Source organism: Caretta caretta, chromosome 3, assembly GCF_965140235.1.
Source record: "Caretta caretta isolate rCarCar2 chromosome 3, rCarCar1.hap1, whole genome shotgun sequence".
Taxonomy (NCBI): Eukaryota; Metazoa; Chordata; order Testudines; family Cheloniidae; genus Caretta; species Caretta caretta.
The window spans coordinates 146,566,221-146,587,617 of record NC_134208.1 but is presented as its reverse complement, the minus strand read 5'-3'; the positions used below and the strand labels follow the sequence as shown (position 1 = coordinate 146,587,617).

Sequence of the window (21,397 nt, the reverse complement as noted above, 5' to 3'; positions counted from 1 at the left end):
TTCAGTGCTTCACCACCCTCCTAGTGAAACAGTGTTTCCTCATATCCAACCTAGACCTCCCGCACTACAACTTGAGACCCTTGCTTCTTGTTCTGTCATCTGCCACCACTGAGAACAGCCTAGAGCCATCCTCTTTGGAACCCCCCTTCAGGTATTTGAAGGCTGCTATCAAATCACCCATTACTCTTCTCTTCTGCAGACTATATAAGCCCAGTTCCTTCAGCCTCTCCTCATAAGTCATGTGCCCCAGCCCCCTAATTATTTTCATTGCCCTCCGCTGAACTCTCTCCAATTTGTCCACATCCCTTCTGTACTGGGGAGACCAAAACTGGACGGAATACTCTGGGTGTGGCCTGACCACTGCCGAATAGAGGGGAATAATCACTTCCCTCGATCTGCTGGCAATGCTCCTACTAATACAGCCCAATATGTCCTTGGCCTTCTTAGCAACGAGGACACACTGCTGACTCTCATCCAGCTTCTCGTCCACTGTACTCCTCAGGTCCTTTTCTGCAGAACTGATGCTTAGCCAGTCAATCCCCAGCCTGCAGTGATGCATGGGATTCTTCCTTCCTAAGTGCAGGACTCTACACTTGTCCTTGCTGAACCTCATCAGATTTATTTTGGCCCAATCCTTCAATTTGTCTAGGTCACTCTGGACCCTATCCTTACCCTCCAGCATATCTACCTCTCCCCCCATCTTAGTGTCATCGGCGAACTTACTTAGGGTGCAATTAATCCCATCATCCAGATCATTGATAAAGACGTTGAACAAAACATGCATGTGCTTAATCTTAAACATGTGACTAGTCCCATTAGGTATGTCTACACAGCCCGTGCTAGTGAGCCTTGCAGCATGGGTTGACAGACTTGGGCATGCGCTAGACAGCTCTTTGAAGTTGTGGTTCGGTCTGGAACTCAGGCTGTGGAGCTCATCCCCCTTCCTAGGCTTCAGAGCTTGAGCACCAGCCCAAGTTGCAAGTTCAAAGAGCTGGCTACATACCTATTTTTAGAGCTCTAGCATGAACCCTGCAAGCCCAATTCTGTTAACCCAGGTTGAGAAGCTCACTGCTGCAGGCTGTATAGATGTACCCATTGACTTCTATGAAACTACTTAATTAAGCACAAGCATAAGTGTATGCAGAATTGGGGTTTGATACTGTAGTATGTATTTAAAATGCAGTTCTGCGCTGAAAACTAATTTGCATTGAATAAAAAAATTGTAACAGCTTTTTACTGCTTTACATTGTACATTAACTGTATTTTAGAGACAATACAGGAGTCTACAGTGAAGTCAGAGTTTAAATAAGGATGGAGCTGGCTCATAGTTTGTTGCTAAATGAAGAAGCTTTGGCTCAAATCACAGAAGCAAAGAGGCCGGTCTTTATTTTTGAGTGGTTGCGATTTCTGGATAAAGTGCTTGTAGCGGCCAACAAGGTAACTTTATTTCTCCATCTAAAAATGTCATGTTAATTTCATACTCATGTAAAGGTACCAGATGGACATCCATAACAGTGGCAGTAGGATCTGGGAGCCAACCTTCAGCGTGACTGTAAGTAGGCCCCTGTGTAAATCACGATTTCATGTAATGTACAGAAATCATGAAAATGCCTGCAACCATGATATATTTTTTTTAAAGGTAAAAGGAAAAATGTCCTACAAGAAAGTCTTTAATACTAAAAAAAACAAACAAACATTAGCTAGTCAATTTCAAGGACAGGATGAATTTTCCAAATAGTGTTAGTCAATTTCAAAGATGAAATGACACCTTGGTATTGACTGACATTACTTGTGAAATTCATTTTGTTCTTAAAATTGACTAATGATACTTGTAAAACGAATTCCATGCAAACGTCATAAAATTCAGTAATTTGCCATTTACAGTGTCCTGAATTTTCTAAAATAAAATAAATTGATTTACACTGCGCCCTAACTAACTATAAGTGCATACATTTGGAAGTTTATATATCTTGTAGTTTTGTAAATACCTGTGCTTATTATTTTGCTTGTTGTTACATGTGCTCAGTCTGAAATGATAGATTTACAAACTACAATACTCAGTAGGATCTACAGTTCTTCACTAATATATATACCTTGGTAAGTTTAGCTCTTCTCTTCCAGTGCGGGACCTTTTAATGATGAGGAAAAAGAGGTGGAAAATGGCAAAGGAGGATAGTCCTTGGAGCTTAAAGGACCCTCTGTGAAGTAATAATGTATTAATAAATGATATATGATAGAAATAGTAAGAACTCAACAATAGCAACCACTTGTATATTTCCATTTAGCCTTTGTGTGTGCAGGTGTTGAGTATAATAGAGTATTTGAGATTGAAACATAAAACATCTCCCTCAAGGTTTATGGAAACTGGTAGAAATATTGAATTACATATGAATGGAAAGAATATAACAACATAAATTTTGTTCCTTTAACAGACAGATGTCAAGGAAAAACAAAAGAAGCTTGTGGAACAGTTAACTGGACTCATCAGCAGTTCCCCTGGGCCACCCACACGTAAATTACTGGCTAAAAATCTTGCCGCTCTCTATAGCATTGGCGATACATTTACTGTCTTTCAGACGCTTGATAAATGTAATGACATTATCAAGAATAAAGATGATACTTCTGCCTATTTACCGACCAAACTGTAAGTAAAATGTTGCCTTAAGAATGGGGAATGTTTGTTATAAATAAAGTATTTCATATCTCTACATTAATCTGTGTGTGTATGTATTTGTGTATTATATACATATGTATAGAATATAATAAAAATAAATGAGACCTAACAAGAGCAGGATTGGGAGTGTGGAGGGAAGGATTTAGAGCTAGCAAAGATTCATGTGGTTGTCTGGAGTTGAAGAGTCTTTCCTCCAGGTAAGGAAATGACTCCTACTGTGGGCTAATTTTTACATGTTTATGTTATCCAGAGGAAAGCTAATGCCTGACAGAATAACAAATGGACAAATTCCTTTACTTGGATTTTCTCAGATATTTACAGGCACATTCTGATCCCCAAATTAAAAGGTGCATGGAACCTTGCAGGCTAAACCCTAACATGGACTTTATATTTCAAGAGATAATTGTTAATGTTTGGCACTCTTCAGAAAGAGTTGTTCACTGTTCGTTTGTATTCATCTACTGTAGCATACAGTGTGTGTCTCTTGAATAAGTAATCTCTGTGATCTGTGTGTGTTTAGCTTCAGCTCACATTTCAGGTATCCTAGCACAGTGTCTCTCAACCTTTTTGATAATAGCGACTGGCTTGCTGCCTTCCTAAACTGTGTCAGTGCAATCTCAGGGACCCCCCTCTCCCCCCCGTCCAAGGACTGGTCGTTGAGAAACACTGTCCTAGCAGTCTCGCTGGTAGGAAATACTAGCTAAGGTTGTAAAACCATTTCTATAATAACCCTTTGTTTTTACATACTCGGCTGTCTGAAATATTGACCCTTTGGGCTGAAATTCTCCTTGCTTAATTTATGCCTTTTTTTCAATGGGAAATGTTGAGCAGAATAGTTTTTATTATGAATTCCCAAACATATTACTTTACCCGCTTAAAGAATATCCCAACAGCCTTTTTTTCCCATTCAGGTTATTCAAAACCAGCTGTACTTTGAAATGGCAGACTTTTTATGTAAGGTGGCCTTCATGAGGAGTTACGTGGTTTGATAAGTTTGAAATGAAGAGCTGGTTGGATAATAAGGCTATACGTGATTTGAAAAATTATTGTTGAGCATTCTCGATTGTATCTGTTTAAAAACTTTAAGCTAAGAAAGCCTTGTCCCTTTGTGATATCAGTTTACGCTTTCTCGGGGGCCTGGGATGCACAGGAGCTGCTTCTGTCAAGCTGCAGCTGGAACTATTTGTATGTCTAATTGAAACACAGAATTGCTTAAAATCCTTTCTGCCTCAACTCTCTTCTTTCCCCCTCCAAAAAAATGAAACAAAACAAAAAACCCCACTCCAACCAACCAAGTTATTCTAGTACCTGAACATCAGGAAAAGGAAAAATGCAAGTGCAAAAAATTGACTGACCCAATGATTTTAGCGTATCTAAATTTAACTGCATTGTACAACATTGTACACATTTTGAGTTTTTATGTAAAAACAAAACAAAACCAAAAAAAACTTTTCTTTTTTCAATTGTCAGGACACATATATCAAAATGTAAGGAACGTACTGCTGACCTTTAACAGTTTTCTGCTGTCTGGCTGAAGACCGTTTTCTGCAACCATTTAAAGCCTTAATCCTGCAAAGATTTCATTATATGCTTAATTTTACGCAGGATTAGGGCCTAAGGAAAAATCCTGCCAATGGATCAACCGGGAAGCATCCCTGTTCCCATGCAAACCCCACGTTTCTGATCACTCTATTTTCGCTATCTAGGTTGAGTGAAATATAGAGAAACAACCAACATAACCACTGAATAATAGATTTTTAGTAATAGAAGAAGGTTAACAACATAGTGTACATTTAAAAATAAATTTCCTTCACTCCTAGTTTGATGCTCTCCATTTAAGTTGTATGTTAAACGCTGACAAAGAGGTTACTGAGGGACATCTTGTCTTTGTAGGGCTGCAGTGGCATGTGTTGGAGCTTTTTATGAGAAAATGGGCAGGATGCTGGGCAGTTCTTTTCCAGAAACAGTTAATAATCTCTTAAAGTCTCTGAAAAATGCAGAGGTAAGTTACAGGGGCATTTTAGGTCTACACATTTAGGGATTTTTTTTAAAGCCCAAAGTATGTTTTTTTTAATTAGTGTCTTCATGGCTTTTCACTGAACTGGGCAAACAGTTACTGTCTATATGGTTCATATCAGTATAAAGATATACATATAGTTGTACTATGTAAGTGGCTTAAAATTTTGGCATGTGACTATTATAGCAGTCACTTAGTTGCGATTGCAACCGTTAAAGCTGCACAATGGTTTCAAATACTGTTATAGCCCTTGTAACAGGGTGCTGGTCCTTGCACCCTGGTTCAATGCTCAGTCCTTTAAGACTGAGGGGACTGAGTTCAGGGAGCACATGACAAGAGTCCTATGATTCTAAGACCATGTCTACACGACAAAATTAAGTCAACCTAACTTATGTTGGCATATAGTCGCTGCAGTAATTACATCGCTTGTGTGTGTCTACGCTTTGCTCCTTGTGTTGGCAGTGCATGTCCTCACCAGGAGCACTTGTACTGATTGTACTGTCAATATGGGATGGCTTCTTAAAACCAGTAAATTGTGGGACGGCTTTTTAAAGCCAGTAAGAGTCGATATAAGCAACAGTGTCTACACTGACACAGTGTCAACCTAACTACATCAACAATGACGCTACACCTTTCATGGAGATGGAGTTATTAAGTTGGTGTAGCGGGGCAGTTATGTTGGCGGGAGTGAAATTTTAGTGTAGATGCTTACATAGGTTGGTGTAGGCTGCCTTGCGTCAACCTAACTCTGTAGTGTAGACAGGCCTAAGTTGCAAGCAGCTGCTGCTGTAAACAGGAGGTCTATCCTTCTACTGAGAACCCAGGGTCAGGAAAGGACCTGGGAAAGGCTCTCCATAGCAGACAGGAAGGGCTATCTTGCTGGAAAAGGATGTGTCCTTTCCCCTTTCCAGCTGGCAGAAAGTGGAAAAGTGTCTATTCTCAAGTGTTTTGTATGTATTTGAACCTTTGTGTCTTCTGTTGATTAGTAAACCTGACCCTGAAGAAAGGGATATGGACCTAAGCCTGAGTACATAGGGTTTATTTGGACTGTGCTGGCTGTTGAATCTGCCCCAAAGAGCTTACAGTCTAAGTGAAACATTCCATGCTCTCATTGAGGAATAGTAATTTTGCTAGACTCCAAAACTAACTAACTAACTAAATAAAATAAAATAATTTTGATGTCACAGTTGTCATAGACTGAAGTTTGGATACTGAATGTGCCAAGTACAAAATTACACACTTAAGAAAAGATGCATGTGTGTGCAGCTAGTTAAATGTGTATTGGCTGCAGGTGCTTGGGGCGGCATTCAGAGTGGGGCAGCAGTCTGTGTCCCGCCCTGGCATTTCGGCGGCAGCTCCGCCACTGTTGTGGTGGCGGCAATTCGGTGGCGACTGCTTGGGGCGGCAAAATTGGTAGAGCTGCCCCAATTGGCTGGTTGAAAGATTTGCAGATTGAGCTTATGAACTATGTAAACCAAATAGTTCTAGATTTTTCCCCCCCATTTTTTTTCCTTGTTAATATAGCTGAGAAATAAAATGCAAAAAATTAACTAGAAGATTGAATGCAACATTAAGATTTCACAATTAGAATAGCAGCGTCTACATATGTACTATTTTCTATTCCTGTTTCATATTGAAAGCATAGATGCTGGAACTAGGGCTGTGGGGGGTGCTGCAGAACCATTTGGCTTGAAGTGGTTTCCATCATACACAGGGCTTACAATTTGGTTCAATGGTTCTCAGCACCCCCATTTTACAAATTGTTCCAGCACCCCCGATTGAAAGTGCACTTTAATGCATATGTTTATTACTATACATATACACCTTTACCCTGATATAATGTGGTCCGATATAATGCAGTAAAGCAGCGCTCCGGGGAGTGGGGCTGCTTTACCTCGTTATATCCGAATTCATGTTACCGCAAGCGGTTCCTCTGCGCCTCGCCCCTTACTTGCTGCGGCCCCCTGGCCCCAGCTGGCCTCCGCCTCCTCCCACGAGTGCACCGCTGCTCCGCTTCTCCTCCCTCCCAGGCTCACACGAGCTGCAGCGCGCTCGTGGGAGGAGGCGGAGGCGAGCTGGGACTGGGGGGCCGCAGCAAGTGGCAGGGGAGGCGCAGAGGAACCACTCCCCACCCCAGCTCACCTCCACCTCCTCCCCTGAGCGCGCCACCACCGCTCCGCTTTTTCTCCCCCCCACTTCCTTTCTTCCTTCCAGGCTTCCCGCACCAAACATCTGATTGACGCGGAAAGCCTGGAAGGAAGGGACGGAGGGACCGGGGGGGCGGAGAAAAGCGGAGCGGCGGCGGCGCGCTCAGGGAAGGAGGCGGAGTTAGAGCAGAGGTGAGCTGGGGTGGGGAGCAGTTCCTCTCCCTACCCCGATATAACGTGGTCTTACCTATAAGATGGTAAGATTTTTTGGCTCCCGAGGACCGCGTTATATCGAGGTAGAGGTGTACCTAGTACTTGAAGTAGATTGAAACAGCAGAGGGAGCTCTCGCTACACCAGCCAGGAAGGACAGGGGGCTCTCCCTATACTTTGAGCATATACATGTGCCATATGGCCTATAACAACTGAGACCATTTTACATATTTAAATATAGCATTTGCTACTACATGAACACTACACAGTAATTTCATGTTATTTGTTCAGCCTCTAGCTATCTTAAGCGGTTTTATTGAATTGATGAGTTTGTATCATCTAGGAACACCAATATGTACAGTTACAAAAAGAGAAAAGGAGTACTTGTGGCACCTTAGAGGGATCTCTTTTGTGGACTGGACCAGGCTGAGGTTGATGGTGGGATGGAAATTGTTGAAATCATGGTGGAATTCCTCAGGGGCTTCTTTTCCATGGGTCCAGATGATGAAGATGTCATCAATATAGCGCAAGTACAGTAGGGGCTTTAGGGGACGAGAGCTGAGGAAGCGTTGTTCTAAATCAGCCATAAAAATGTTGGCATACTGTGGGGCCATGCGGGTACCCATAGCAGTGCCGCTGATTTGAAGGTATACGTTGTCCCCAAATGTGAAATAGTTATGGGTAAGGACAAAGTCACAAAGTTCAGCCACCAGGTTAGCCGTGACATTATCGGGGATAGTGTTCTTGACGGCTTGTAGTCCATCTTTGTGTGGAATGTTGGTGTAGAGGGCTTCTACATCCATAGTGGCCAAGATGGTGTTATCAGGAAGATCACCGATGGATTGTAGTTTCCTCAGGAAGTCAGTGGTGTCTCAAAGGTAGCTGGGAGTGCTGGTAGCGTAGGGCCTGAGGAGGGAGTCTACATAGCCAGACAATCCTGCTGTCAGGGTGCCAATGCATTCTTACAACTACAGTACCCACGTGCGGAAGTGAAGAAACAGATTGATAAAGCCAGAAGAGTTCCCAGAAGTCACCTATTACAGGACAGGCCTAACAAAGAAAATAACAGAACGCCACTAGCCGTCACCTTCAGCCCCCAACTAAAACCCCTCCAACGCATTATTAAGGATCTACAACCTATCCTGAAGGATGACCCAACACTCTCACAAATCTTGGGAGACAGGCCAGACCATGCCTACAGACAGCCCCCCCCAACCTGAAGCAAATACCAGCAACCACATACCACACAACAGAACCACTAACCCAGGAACCTATCCTTGCAACAAAGCCCGTTGCCAACTGTGCCCACATATCTATTCAGGGGACACCATCACAGGGCCTAATAACATCAGCCACACTATCAGAGGCTCGTTCACCTGCACATCCACCAATGTGATATATGCCATCATGTGCCAGCAATGCCCCTCTGCCATGTACATTGGTGAAACTGGACAGTCTCTACGTAAAAGAATAAATGGACACAAATCAGATGTCAAGAATTATAACATTCATAAACCAGTCGGAGAACACTTCAATCTCTCTGGTCATGCGATTACAGACATGAAAGTTGCTATATTACAACAAAAAAACTTCAAATCCAGACTCCAGCGAGAAACTGTTGAATTAGAATTCATTTGCAAATTGGATACAATTAACTTAGGCTTGAATAGAGACTGGGAGTGGCTAAGTCATTATGCAAGGTAGCCTATTTCCCCTTGTTTTTTCCTATCCCCCCCCCCCCCCCCCCAGATGTTCTTGTTAAACCCTGGATTTATGCTGGAAATGGCCCAACTTGATTATCATACACATTGTAAGGAGAGTGATCACTTTAGATAAGCTATTACCAGCAGGAGAGTGGGGTGGGAGGAGGTATTTTTTTCATGCTTTGTGTGTATATAAAAAGATCTTCTACACTTTCCACAGTATGCATCCGATGAAGTGAGCTGTAGCTCGCGAAAGCTTATGCTCAAATAAATTGGTTAATCTCTAAGGTGCCACAAGTACTCCTTTTCTTTTTGCAAACACAGACTAACACAGCTGTTACTCTGAAACCCGTCAGTTACAAAAAGAGAAGGTGATACAACTATAGAGCTGATATTTGGGGTACAAATAACTATGAAGAGCTGTTGATTGTGAATTGTTTTTTTTTTTTTTTTTTACCCTTTGCTTTCTTTTCACGTATGCAGTCTCAGGGCCGAAGTGAAATATTAATGAGTTTACAGAAAGTTCTAAATGGATTGGGTGGTGCAGCAGCTTCATGCCACCGTGATACTTATAAGAATGCACGATCTCTGCTGACGGATAGATCTATGGCTGTACGATGTGCAGTAGCGAAGGTAGGTAAATTTTTTTATAAGGTTTAAAAATCTAGTATTCTTTGTGTTCTGGATGCTAAGTTCCTTATAGTTGGGCTTGCTGCCTGTTCTTTTTATTGTATAGTGTGGTACATTTCTGAAATCATAGCACTATGTGCTATTTGAATACAAAATTGATAGCAACAAAGTGAGTTATAGGGAAAATGGCAAATTTTGCTTTTGAATTTATACTGATGATTTTCAGTCTGCAGGAATAAGGACAGAAGTGAAAGTGGGCTGGTACGGTGTACTGGTAAGAAGTGGCCACCGGTACTGGCCTGTACACAGACGACCTTAAAGTGCTGCTGCGGCAGCGCTTTAACATTGCTGCCCTTTTGGAGGGGCAGCTGACACGGGGCCCGGCGATTTAAAAGGGGCTGGGGCTCCCAACCACAGTGGTCGGAGCCCCAGGCCCTTTAAATTGCTGCCAGAGCCCAGGTGGCGTGTGCCGGGCAGTGTGGAAAGGCTGGCTTGGGGAGGCTGACCTGCAGCCCCACCCCTTCCGTCTGAGGCCCCACCCCTTGCAGGGGCCCAGAGCCGGGCCCATGTACCAGTATGTCTTTTATATTACTTTCACTCCTGAATAAGGAGGTTGGTGTCGTGAGGAATATTTGTTCACTGTGCCATGGTGCCTTTTCTGTACTTCCATAAACTCTGATGTTTGTGTGTTTCAGTTAGATTGTAATTAATGTGATGAGTAACAATCCACTTTATTTATTTGTTTAGAGGTAAATAATTAGTGGTGCTGGGGGGGGAAAGCTTTTTTTTTTTTTTTAATCCCGGAGTTATAGGAATTACACATGCAGAATTGATCTCTACAGTATGCTTCTTAGTGCCTTGTCCAGTCTAGCTTTAAATGTTCCAAGTAATTGGCCTTCTACCTCTTCCCTTAAGAGACAATTCCACTTTTTAATAGATCAACATGTTAAGAAGTTTTTTTCCTTATAGTTCCTGATATTCTGCTACATTTTTTTTAAAATTTTATCTTTCTTTATACTTTTGTTCCATCTTAAATTCCTGTCCTCTGATGTTTACATCCTACAAATATTTCTTGACTGTTTTCAGGTCCCTTTTTCATTGTTGCTTGGTCAAGATACCCTATTTATGAATAATTCTTTTAATCTTCCCTCAAAAGCTAGTCTTTCCAGTTTTAGTCATTTAAACAAGGCACTAAAGATGTATTATAGGGAATAATGCTGCACAGGCAGGTAGATGAAGCAGATGATCTACTAGGTCTTTGTTTTGCTCTCTAAATCCAAGTTGGACATAAGAAATTAAACTTCAGTTTAACTTTCGCACATTTCAACATCCAAACTTCATCACATATGTATGTTTGGAGTTCTAGATTTTATGGCAATCCTCAGACAAGGACCATTCCTACAATTGTACAATACTTGTTAAAGCCAGATATTTAGCATGCAGTATATTAATTTTTCACTAGACTACTTTGTTTGACAAAATTACTCCAAATCAACAATGAAAACACACAAAAAGAACTAGTCCAAGCTTTGCCCACAGACTGGTGGAGAATATGGATGAGGTGGAGAGTTACACAAATTCTCAGCAAGAAGTCAGTCTGAGATGTTCAATCTCACTAGACTGGGGAGACTGTACACATTATGGATTTTGACATGTAGAATAGGATAATATTTCTTTCCGGAAGGCCTCTGTCAGCTATGACTAGCACATTCTGCTCAGTTTACAGTATCAGAGGTCCTTCGACTCTTGGATCTGTCTTCATCTCTTACGTGTCCCTTACAGTCTTGTACACAAAGGAGGCTGAAAGTGTGGTTTACTTCAGATATTTCAAGGCTAGTTGCATGGGCGCCAACTTCTCTTGGAGCTGGTGGGTGCTTGTGCTGCCCCGACTCTGCCCCTGCCCCACCCCCCATTCCAACTCCTTCCCCAAATCCCTGCCCTGGCCCTGCCTCTTCCCTGCCTCCTCTCCTGAGTGTGCCACGTTCCTGCTCTTCCCCCCTCCCTCCCACAGCTTGTTACGCCACGAAACAACTGGTTTGTGGTGGCAAGTGCTGGGAGGAGAAGAAGGGAAGGCGAGCTCCGGGGAGGAGGCGGAGGTGAGCTGGGGCAGGGGGGCGGGGTGGGGAGGGGAGCTTGACTGCCGCTGGGTGCAGAGCACCCACCAATTTTTCCCTTTGGGTGCTCCAGCCCCGGAGCACGCACGGAGTCAGCGCCTATGGCTAGTTGAGTATATTAAAACAAAAGAGGTGCAATGCTTTTGAAGTTTTTGCATAATCCCATGGTTTTTCTTCAGTGGTTACTCCAGCCGAGTTATCTGGGGTTTAATGGGAGAGACAAAAACAAAAAGCCAATCAGAAGTGGTTAGTATTAACATGTCTGCCAAATAAACCTAATGCTTAGGCTTAATGACAGAAGGGAAAAGTAGGTTGTAGTAGTACTCTTTTATTCTTATTTTCCTACAGTGCCTACTGGAACTACAGAATGAAGCTGTATTTATGTGGACTGCAGAGCTAGAAAATGTAGCAACACTCTGCTTTAAAGCTCTGGAAAACTCAAACTATGGTGTACGAGTTGCAGTGTCGAATCTTTTGGGGACGGTCATGGCTACAGCGTTGATACCAAAACAAGCAACAGGTATTGCATTATATGAGCGCATGGCATGGTGTGGTGTTGTTTCAGTTCATGGATGGTTTGTTGTTTTTTGGTAGACTTAAATTTTAAAATGAATAAACTAAAATGAGTGAAGTCTGTGGATTTCCTATTAAATTCCCATAAGGAGATAAAGGCAGTAGTTTAGTTCTAACTTACAAAAAGGTAATTCACCTGGCATAAAACATGAAAACAAAACTCTGAACAAAAGCACAGTAGCTAAGATCTCAACTGTGATTCCTCAAGACTAGCGTTATACATGCAGATCTCCAACTTATTCCCACCCATCACTAGAGCTCCATATCTGTCACGGAGGTCTCAGAAGTCATGGATTCCGTGACCTTCCGCAACCTCTATGACTTCTACAGGGGCCAGTGTGGATGACCCCACAGCTGCCCAAGCAGCTGGCTCTGGCGTCAGCTGCTCAGGTGGCCACCGGCAGTGGTCCCGGGGCAACTGGAGCAGCTGCAGTCTGCGGCCCCAGGCAGCGGTCTCCGGGCAGCCGGCCGGAGCAGCAGTGGTCTGCGGCCCCTGGCATCTGGTGCCGCTGGCCCTGGATGGCCCCCTAGCCATGTCCTGGACTCTCCCCGTCAGCTGCGGCCTTCCAGCGCCTCCCCACCCTCTCCCCCAAGATTTAATCACAGGTATTTTTCGTAAAAGTCATGGACAGGTAATGGGCCGTGCATTTTTGTTTATTGCCTGTGACCTGTCCATGACTTTTACTAAAAATACCTGTGACTAAATCATAGCCTTACCCATCACAACTGTAGCCTGATCCACCTTGTAAAATGTGTAGTTGCTGGAATACCCCCGTGTCATCCTCTGCCCCTTGTAGACAGATATTGCGATAAATATGTAGAAATTATATTATATTATATAGTAATATAATAGAAATATATATAGAAATTATATAGTAGATACCTAGTTTAAGGTTTCAGAGTAGCAGCTGTGTTAGTCTGTATTTGCAAAAAGAAAAGGATTACTTGTGGCACCTTAGAGACTAACCAATTTATTTGAGCATAGCTTTCGTGAGCTACATCCGATGAAGTGAGCTGTAGCTCATGAAAGCTTATGCTCAAATAAATTTGTTAGTCTCTGAGGTGCCACAAGTCCTCCTTTTCTTTTTACCTAGTTTAACAATCTCAGAATAATGAGACGTAAAATACTCTTTTTGTTACCTTTTTAAAAAAAAAAAAAAAGCTTGAAATCACACATTCAAGCTCCGTCTATGGTCAGATTTATTGGCTTCATCATTCTCAAAGGGGCATGGCTCCACAGCTGTAGCGCTGAGGGAAGATGTAATGTAGGCAAGGGTCAGACTGGCTTAGGCATTTTTGCAGTTGGGTGATCTGACCATGGCAGTCAAAACACCTGAGCCTTGTCTATGCTAAAGCCTCCGCTGGCACTACCACAGGTGGGTCCAAAAAATTCCTAGTGTACACAAGACTTGAGAACCAGATTTTGATCTTTCATGTGTGCACTAGTATGTTGCCTTATGTAAGGAAAAGCTGCTATTGTGCATGCATGTGAAAAGGCAGTCATGAGTAATTTAAAATGTGTGAATGTATAGTGATGCATATCTCTCGATAGTGAAGGTTAGAATTAGGTCCGTATATCTTATTTTATTTTCTCTTACTTACTTCCTCAACCCCCACCATCACCACACACATAAACCTGAAACATAAACACTTTCAAATGGGGGAGGATTCTATTATTTTAAAAATAAGGCTCTATTTATGAACTTACATTATATGGCTGAGAAGTACTGAATGTGGCACCCTCTGCAGATATCAGGTTTGTTCCTTCAAAGTGACCACAGGAATTGCTAGGGAGAAATGCAGAGTGCTTCTTTTCCCCTAAACCATGTTACCGTGGGGAAACAAGAGGCTAGACTTGGCCATCTCCCTTCATTTCAACTGTGTTTCCCTCTCCCTTCGAGAATTTGCACATCTGGGCATAGACCTATACTTTTGTATATTGATGCTGGCAGCAGTAGTTTGAGACAGATTGGAATGGTTTGATCCTCATAGTTTTATTTTACTTTTGCTACGGCAGCTGTGTGAGCATCTTAGTGAAGACCACAGGTGGGAGTCTTCCACTGAGAATTCAAAATAATAAATATGTAAAAAATAAAAAAATAAGGATTTTAAACTGGATTCAGGGTGGCAGGAGTGATGTGAATATTTAATGGTGGGTCTTAAGATGGCTAAATTGTCTTGTTTTAAAAAAATATGTAATTAAATGATTACTGTTGTCTTTCCAAAAGTGATGCGTCAGAATGTGAAGCGGGCTACACTGGAGGAAGTCTTGGAACTTATGGCCACAGGGTTTCTTCGAGGAGGGTCAGGATTCCTAAAAAGTGGTGGTGAGATGTTGAAAGTAGGAGGGTCTGTCAATCGGGAAGTTCGAGTTGGTGTCACACAGGTTTGTGATAACTGTTAGAAGTTTTTTTCCTCTCATGTTTTCTGAAAATGTAGTAACAATATATACCCTGGAGCTATTAGCCCTGTTTGGGGAAAAATGTGACTATATAGGCTTATTAAGTTATTGTTCTTGTATTTGTCCCAAAACAGTAGGATTGCATAAATGTGTAATGCACTTTCTTAATTTGGCAATTTGTATAAACTTATATATGGATTCAAGTTGACTTGCCTGTTGTTCACCAGAGAGAATTACATTAGTTCCATGCACTACATAAACATTACTATTATTTTTTAGCTAGTAATACTGGCTGACTTTTGAAAGCTTGCTTTTTTATTTATTTATTTTTTAAATTAGAGAATATGACAACTACAGATTAGAGTTTGCCATGTATACTGGATATATGAAAAATATCATCCAATCACAGTGTGCTAAGGGTACTCCTTAAAACTATTTGAAAAATGGATGATTGAGAATGCAACTTAACTTGAATTTCCCCTAGAGAGAACATTACTACTGTTCTCTGTGATCTGCATTGGCTACCAATTGATTTTCTGGATAAAGTTTGCAGCCCTAAATCGTTTGGATCCTGGCAACCCTGCTAGACCATCTCTATTCCCTCATGTTACTGTAGCAGCTGAGATCTGCTGAGGAACTCAAGGTCCCAGACACCTGGTTTAAAGCAAATAGAGCTGGGCATCAATATGGGTCCCCAACTCTGACATACACTTCCTCTTACTGTAGTCCGCTTACTAGAACCCTGATCTGTTGAGGCTCAGTGTGCAACACAAGACATGTGTTTTTCTCCAAGGGTCCTCTGCATATTCCAACTCTTTGAATGCTCCGACCAGTGCAGCCTGAGTTATGGAATTCTAGCAAGCAGTAGCTGTTGGAGTGTTCATATGCCTCCCTGCTCAGTGAACGTTCCAGGGTGAGGGCATAAAAGGGGGGTGGCTCTCCAGCTGGTTCAGTTCTATCCAGCCATCACCAGCTGCATGGATTAGGAACTGCTCCAGGGTGTTCCTAAATCTGTAGCTAGTTTGATCTAGTTAGTCTAGTAATTAATAGTTTTGGTATTAGTATCATAGAGTAAGTTAGTTATAAGTTTTTTGGTGCAAAGGAGGTGGAACCAAAGACTAAAACCCCCAGAGATTCAAAGGTGCATATCATGTCTGACTGTGTTTCCAGCGTCTGACGCACATGCCAGATGTCTGGCATGTTGGAATGAGGGACACTCCCCATTGGAATGCTCGATTTGCTCAACATTTTGCAATGTGAGCAAAAAAGAGAGAGTCAGAACAGCCTTTGAGGAATTTTACTATGAGAAGCTTTGTCAGCAAAACCATCCGAAACCAAGCAAATGCAAGGTTCATCGCAGAGACCAGTTTAGGCCTTGAGCGAATCTGCAAGGAAGAAAGATAAAGCTGCCTCCTCAGTACTCAGCACTGAAGGAGCCAGAAACAGGAAGGATATGAAGAGGGAAGCCTCTTCTACTGTGGTGTCAGCCTCTGTTTTCAGAGCCAGTCCACAAGAAAAGGACTCAGACATTACGGGGAGCATGAACGCTCTATCCTCGTTGGTGCCAGCCTGTTTGAAAAGAGCCAGTCTGCAAGAGGGTCTTCAGGGAACCTACTGCGTGTACAGATTCTTGTGGTAGAATCAGGAGATGTTCTTCTTCAGATCCAATTCTGTTGGCTCCAAATGAGCCAGTTCCAAAAATTAAAGCTAAGGAAGCAGTGGTTTGAGGGAAAGATTAAGGATCTTAACACAGCACCACAACAAATAGTAATGGTGCAGGTACATTGATTGGGTCCACCTCTGACTCCGTCAGCGATTAATCCTTGTGTTGCAATTGAGCAGGACCTGGACATTTTCTTGGCACCAATTCAATTGGATGTTTCCGCAGGGACGAGATGGAGAGTTGAAGTCAGGATTTTTCCATTGCTCCTGGTACCTGAGGCTCCTTCTTTGCTAAAAGGCTGACAAATTATACCAATTCCCTCAGGAAGGTCTTGCTTTGTTCCATTCTCATTCCTCTTCTAATTTGTTAGTAGAGGCTGCAGTACTCATGTTGAAGGGTACACAAGTTCACTCTGCTGATAGAGAAGGGAAAAGACTGGATGTGTTTGGGAGGACAATATCTTCTTCAGCTCCTTTACGTTTGTGAATAGTAAATTATGAAGCTGTCATGGCTAGATATCAATATCATTTATGGGGAAACTTTGACATTCCTGAATGCACTACCAGAGGAGCATAAAAGATTAACAAACCCTTTTTTAGTAGAAGGGCAACATGTGGCTAAATATTCATTTAGAGCAGCATTTGACTCTTTAGATGCGTCAACTAGAGCAATGGCTTCAGCTGTTGCATTAAGAAAACATACTAGGGTTAGATTAGTGTGTCTTTCGCAGAAGACAAGGATGAGATTTGAGGATCTTCCCTTTGAAGATGGCTTGCTTAGTGCACAGTCAGATGACTTGCTAGGGAAAATGAAGAACAACAGATCTACAGTTAGATCTTTGGAGTTTAATACAACAAAATCATCTGCAATTCCATTTTTCCTATACCAGAGACAATATCCACTTTCTTCGTTGTTGGTTCCTTACTCCTATCAGAGGAAGAATTATTATTATCAACCTCAACGTCATTCCTCTCAACAACAACAGCAAAACAAAAAGAGGTCATTTAAGTATCACAATAAGAAAGGCAATCTTCAACATCATTGTCTTCTGCAGTTCCTCCAAGATCACAGAGTTCACAAAAAGTTATGTCAGCCTTGTTACATTCTGTTATCCTCTGTTTGGGGAACCACCTGTCCCGTTTTTACCAGCAGTGGGAATTAATAACATTGGGCAGCTGGATTCTAGAGATTATTGAATGTGGTTATTTGGTACAATTCAAATCCCTTTCTTCCACCAGCCCCTCTTATTAGGGGGCTTATTCCTTCACCCGCTTACTTCCCTAGTCCTTCTCGCATGAACAGAGAGCAACAATACCCGAAGTCCAAAGGTGCAAACAATTCGATGTTTATTGGGGTGAACTTCCAGCAAGCATGATTCCAGTTTCCTTCCTTAGTGTCCTCCTTCCCAGCTCTGACACCACAGAGCCTTACCTGTGTCCCTCTTCCCATTTCCTCCCTTAGCAAAACATGATTCCAATTCCCCACTCCCATTCCCTGTTCCCATTTCCCCCCCTTACTTCCTGATTGACTGCAGACTATATAGTAAAACTTGAGTTCTGCTTAGTTATACCATAACCTATCATTTTACTGAAATTTAACTAACCAATCCTAACATATTGTAACATTATTTAACCAAGTATATCCCACCACCTTAATTAGTTTACACCCAGCAAAATTAATTATACAGCAGACAGAAACAATCACAGAACCAGACAGAGACCGTGCAAATAAACAATAGCAAAGTGGGAACTATAGTGACAAAACAATACAGAAGTGAGGATTTCACAACTACATCTATTCTTCAGTGAGTTCTTGTCAGACAGGATGCTATCAAACTAAGTTTCCTTTTACATCTTCTAGGCATTTCCATTTCTCCGGAGGTGATAGGCATTATCAGGACAGGATTGTATTCCTAACAGCCCAGTAGCACCTTATTTCAGTGTGACTAGTTTGGAATGTGAGGATGTGACCATTCGCTTCCCAGCTTATGGCTGCCTCTGCTGTTTAGCCAAAGGCCTTAGCCTAAGAACAGGGCTTCAGACTGTCACAATAAGAGAAGGCACTTACACCGGCAGACAGCGATTTTGATTCTTTCTTTTATACCTCTATAACCAGCTAAGTGATAAGAATACACCTAAATTAGCGTATAGGCCTTTACAGACAGGCCTGAATATCTATATCCTAACACCTCTCTCCTGTTCTGTCCTTAATGAAGGACCTGGTTCGTTTGGGTTTGCTCAGAGAGGAGGTTGTTCCTGTTAAAGAGTCTAGTTTCTGCATGTTATCTCTAACTTCTATAATCTGTTCTCTGTGCCTTCAGAAATGGTTTGCAGCTCTGGATTTAAGATGTGCATTTCCACATTTCAGTACGGCCATTTCACTGGAAATATCTGCGTTTCATTGCAGGAGAGGAGTATTTTCATATAAGGTCCTCCCTTTCGGTTTTTCTACAGCCCCGAGAGTGTTTTAAAATGTCACTGTAGTAGCAGCATATCTGAGAAAGCAAGGGATTTATGTATATCCCTTACCTTAACGACTGGTTAATAAAATTTTGTCGAAGGAAGAGACCCTGTTTCATGTAAAACAAATATGTTTAACTTTTTCCAGTCTGGAATTACGTATAAATTGGGGAAATATCACTCCTAAATCCAACTGAAAGGATCCCTTCCAATAGGGATCATATTGGACTCAGTTATAGCAAAAGCCTTTCTTCCAGAAGAAAGGTTTATAAAATTAAAATCATCTTTACATCTCCTACTGCACTTTTCTCAACAGCCAGTGTTATTTTTTCTCTGTTTAATGGGTCTCTTATCATCAGCTACATCAGAGACCCCGCATGCTAATCCTTGGATGAGAGGTCTGCAGCACTAGCTAGGGAGAAATTACAAACCAGGCGTAGACAATACACATTGCAAATTGGTAATTCCACAGTAGGAGTTAGCAGCACTGACGTGGTGGACATGCAGTCTAAATGCGATGAAAGGTATACCATTCAGTTTCACTATATGCCATCAGTAGTAATTACCTCCAATGCATCTATTCTGGATGGGGGGCCCACTTAAACAACAGTATTGTGGTCAGGGGGCACTGGTCACCAGGAGAAAAGACACTTCATATCACCGTGTTATCTGAGCACAATCAGGCTGGCTCTCAGATGATCCCTACCTCAGGTCAGACACAAAGTAGTTCCGGAGGTAACATACATTGTGACACCATTATATTAGCTAAACAAACAAGGTGGAGCTCATTCTCTACAATTGGGCAAATTGCATCTTTGGGATTAATATATAGAACAAGGTGTTCACCCAATAGCGATTCATGTATCAGGGAACAAAACTCCCTTTTAGACCACCTGAGCAGGTCGACCTGTCCAGTGCACGAATGATCTTTAAAAGAAAGTAGTAATGCACCTCTTCAGGTTGTAGGGGAAGCCTGTAATACACCTTATTGTATCCAAAAACAACAACAAGCATGCAAGATTTTTCTCAAGAGCAAATGGCCATGGACTCAGTATCAGGTGAGTTTCTAATAAGTTGGAGTCAAGGCCTCATATGCATTTCCCCCAGTTCCTTTATTCAAAGAGTGATAAAGTAAAACAAGAGAGCCAGGGTAATTTTAATAGCACTAGCCTGGGCCAGACAACAGTGGGAACTGGACTTGATTCACGTTAATCAAACCTCTGCTGTTGGCACCGAACTTGTTGACACAACAATGAGGGAAGGTCTGTCACCCGGATCTTCAGTCTCTTCATTTAACAGCACGGGGAGTTAGACTGTGAGATTATTAGAAAACATAAGAGGTGTGAAATGTTCAGATAAATTCAAGGAAAGAGTCCTGATGAGAAAGTGATGGCTATAAATGAAAAAGGCTTTTGTTGTGGGTTTCCATGTATGATATAGATCCTTTACAGCACCTATTAGTTACATATTGGAATATCTATTGTATCTTAAGAGAACAGGTCTTTCATTATCTTCAGTGAAGGTTCACCTTTCAGCCATGTGAGCATAGCAGGATCCTGTGGACAGTAAATTGGTCTTTACTCATGATGTGATTACAAGGTTCTTAAAAGGTCTTAATAATCTCTATCCTCCAATCAGGCATCCTACCCCATTTTGGGATTTAAACATAATGCTTTCACAATTGATTAAACCTCCCTCTGAACCTGTGGGAAGTTGTATGTTGTTCCATCTGTCTATTAAGACAGTATTTTTGTTAGCTATTACTTCTGCCAGACATAAGATGGCTGCTGTTTTTGAGAGGAATGATGTAGAGGCTGGTAATAATAATAAATGAATTGCATACCCTAATGGCTGATCCATTATGTGTTGTTTTTCATAAAGATAAAGTAATTCTCTGTACACACCCAAGGTTTCTACCAAAGATGGTTCAGATTTTTGTATAAACCAGTGTATTCTGCCCCACCTCCTCCTCCCCTCCTCCAACCTCACACTCAAGATGGAGATACTAGATTATATACACTTTCATTAAACACTGCTCTTCAGATTTGGAATCTAAGTCTGATAAAAAATTTGGCAAGACAGTTTTACAGCCCTTGTTCAATTAGGACTTTGTCGTCCCAACATCTTGGACTGGAATTACTGCTTGTTAATCTATCCCAAGAATGCAAATGTGCAGAGGACACTTGAAGAAGAAATTTAGGTTCCTTACATGTAACTGAAGTTCTTTGTGGTAGACTCTGCGTATTCACACCCCCTGTCCACCTTTTCCCACTGCCTCGGAGTCCTACTTACTGAAGGACCTGGGGTCACAGGGGAAGGAACTTAAATGGCTGGAGCTCCATGCCCCTTGTGTACTCTCACCCGGGAACACTGAGCATTCACTGAAGGAGGGGAGAGGATGTGTGAGCACTCCCAACGTCTACTGCTAGCTAGCATTCTGCTGTTCAGGCTGCACCTGTGGGAGCATCCCAGGGTGTGCATATACAGAATTTATCTTGAAGAACTCCAGCTACAAGTAAGTAAACTTCATTTTTCCTAGGCTTTTTTAGGGAGTGGTGGGGTTTCATGGTAGATGGAAGAATAACAGCCATAACCTTTTTTATGACTGTACAACACAGTGCTTTAAAACATGTATACTTATTTTTGATTATATAAATATATAACACATTGGCAATCTGGGTTAAAAACAAAGGAGAAAAGCACTCTTTGAATATATTTTGTACCATTCATATGGCAAGCCTATATAAATATATTGTCAACTTATTTTACATGATTAAAACGTTTCTTCCAAAGGGACATAGTGAT

At 41.9% G+C, this 21,397-nt stretch overlaps 1 protein-coding gene across 4 annotated transcripts in view; it reads left to right on the top strand.

Annotated features, from left to right (window-relative positions):
- Window positions 1–21,397, top strand: part of HEATR5B (HEAT repeat containing 5B) — a 100,634-nt gene that overhangs the window by 3,583 nt on the left and 75,654 nt on the right. For all 4 annotated transcript variants that reach the window (XM_075126994.1, XM_048843678.2, XM_048843679.2 and 1 more), the window contains 6 exons: window positions 1,269–1,437; window positions 2,433–2,644; window positions 4,568–4,676; window positions 9,236–9,385; window positions 11,845–12,016; window positions 14,298–14,455. In XM_075126994.1, coding sequence (XP_074983095.1) covers window positions 1,312–1,437; window positions 2,433–2,644; window positions 4,568–4,676; window positions 9,236–9,385; window positions 11,845–12,016; window positions 14,298–14,455 — 927 coding nt within the window. In that variant the 5' untranslated portion in view covers window positions 1,269–1,311. Of the gene's footprint in view, window positions 1–1,268; window positions 1,438–2,432; window positions 2,645–4,567; window positions 4,677–9,235; window positions 9,386–11,844; window positions 12,017–14,297; window positions 14,456–21,397 lie in introns of those variants that run through there.